The sequence below is a fragment of the Pterocles gutturalis genome, unplaced genomic scaffold, assembly GCF_000699245.1.
Source record: "Pterocles gutturalis isolate BGI_N339 unplaced genomic scaffold, ASM69924v1 scaffold48396, whole genome shotgun sequence".
Taxonomy (NCBI): domain Eukaryota; kingdom Metazoa; phylum Chordata; class Aves; order Pterocliformes; family Pteroclidae; genus Pterocles; species Pterocles gutturalis.
Window position 1 is genome coordinate 1 of NW_010104769.1, and position 1,404 is coordinate 1,404.

Here is a 1,404-nt window from a genome sequence, read left to right on the forward strand (position 1 = left end):
CGGGGTTTGGCCGCGGGCGGGGGGAAGGGCTTTTGTCTTCATCGCCTCCCCGCTAGGACCGCAGCCACACCGCCGAAGTTGTTTTCTTACCTCTCTCTGCTTCCGATTCGTAGACAAAGCTCATTTCAGCAACAGCCTACCAAGAGTTACCAAAAGCGGGCTTTTTGCGGGCTGCCAGCGTGTGCCGTGCGGAAGCAGCGCTCGCCCCGGCGTGTGCGCAGCGCGAAGCCGCGGGGAGCGTCTCTGCTACCTTACGACCCGTGGCGTCCGCGGCTTCGGCCTAAGCCCCGCAGGACGCTGTAGGAAGTTTGTGCGTGTGTATGCATAGATATGAAAATAAACAGTGACTTGGAAGGCTCTGTCAAAACGAGATGTATTGTAAACTCAAGTGAATTTAAATAGCAAATAAAAATTTACAACGCCTGCAGGACTCTAGCTTTCAAACAACAAAGGAAATGGGTTATTACAAGTATATCAGCCAAAGAGCAGCCTTTTAAACAAACAAACAGGAATAAACAAAACCCTTCTTTCTCTCCTTTTTTAACAGGATGGTACTGGGGCAACATGACTGTTGCTGAAGCCAAAGAGAGATTACAGGATGCCCCTGAAGGGACCTTCTTGGTTAGGGATAGTTCACATTCAGAGTATCTACTGACTATTTCAGTAAAAACATCAGCGGGACCGACCAACCTACGTATAGAATATCAAGATGGCAAGTTTAGACTGGACTCTATCACTTGTGTCAGATCTAGACTTAAACAGTTCAACAGTGTTGTGCATTTGATTGAGTACTATGTTCTTATGTGCAAGGACAGAACCGAAACACCTTCAAATGGAACAGTTCATCTTTATCTGAACAAACCTCTCTATACGTCTGCTCCATCTCTGCAACACCGATGCAGAATAACTATAAACAAATGTACAAATCAGATCTGGGAGCTGCCATTACCAACAAGACTAAAAGAGTACTTGAAAGAGTACCAATACCAGGTATAACTATCTTTTCTAAATGCCTCTAATGTGGAGTAACTTTTAAATGCAATTCTTAAAATCAGCCAAAGAACTGAGTAACCAGTTGTACAACTCAGCATGGAATTCACTATCAAAACAGTTACAGTTCTGGGGGAAAGGTTTTTATTTCAGATGCCACAAAGGGAGACTTTATGTAGAATAATCCCAGCTTGCATCCTCGGGGGTTTGACAAGGTAGCATGCTATTGCGAGGAGAGAGAAGCCAGGAATCTCTCCAGATTGCGTTGCTTTGTCAACGGCATAAAATACTGCACTAACCATCAAATGCTAACTGAAACAGTGGGACTGGGCGAGACTGCAGAAGTGGTCAGAGATGTATGAGAGTGCATAAGTACTCAGTTGTCTGATTACAAGATTAATTTGGTGCTGGTGT

The 1,404-nt window shown here is 44.9% G+C and overlaps 1 protein-coding gene across 1 annotated transcript; it reads left to right on the forward strand.

The window, feature by feature from the left end:
• Window positions 1–113: 113 nt before the first annotated feature.
• SOCS2 (suppressor of cytokine signaling 2) lies at window positions 114–1,181 on the forward strand (the record flags this gene model as incomplete). The annotated part of the gene is made up of 2 exons (XM_010087151.1): window positions 114–310; window positions 403–1,181. Coding segments are annotated over 2 exons (791 nt in total), but the record flags the coding sequence as incomplete, so codon positions are not given.
• Window positions 1,182–1,404: the final 223 nt, after the last annotated feature.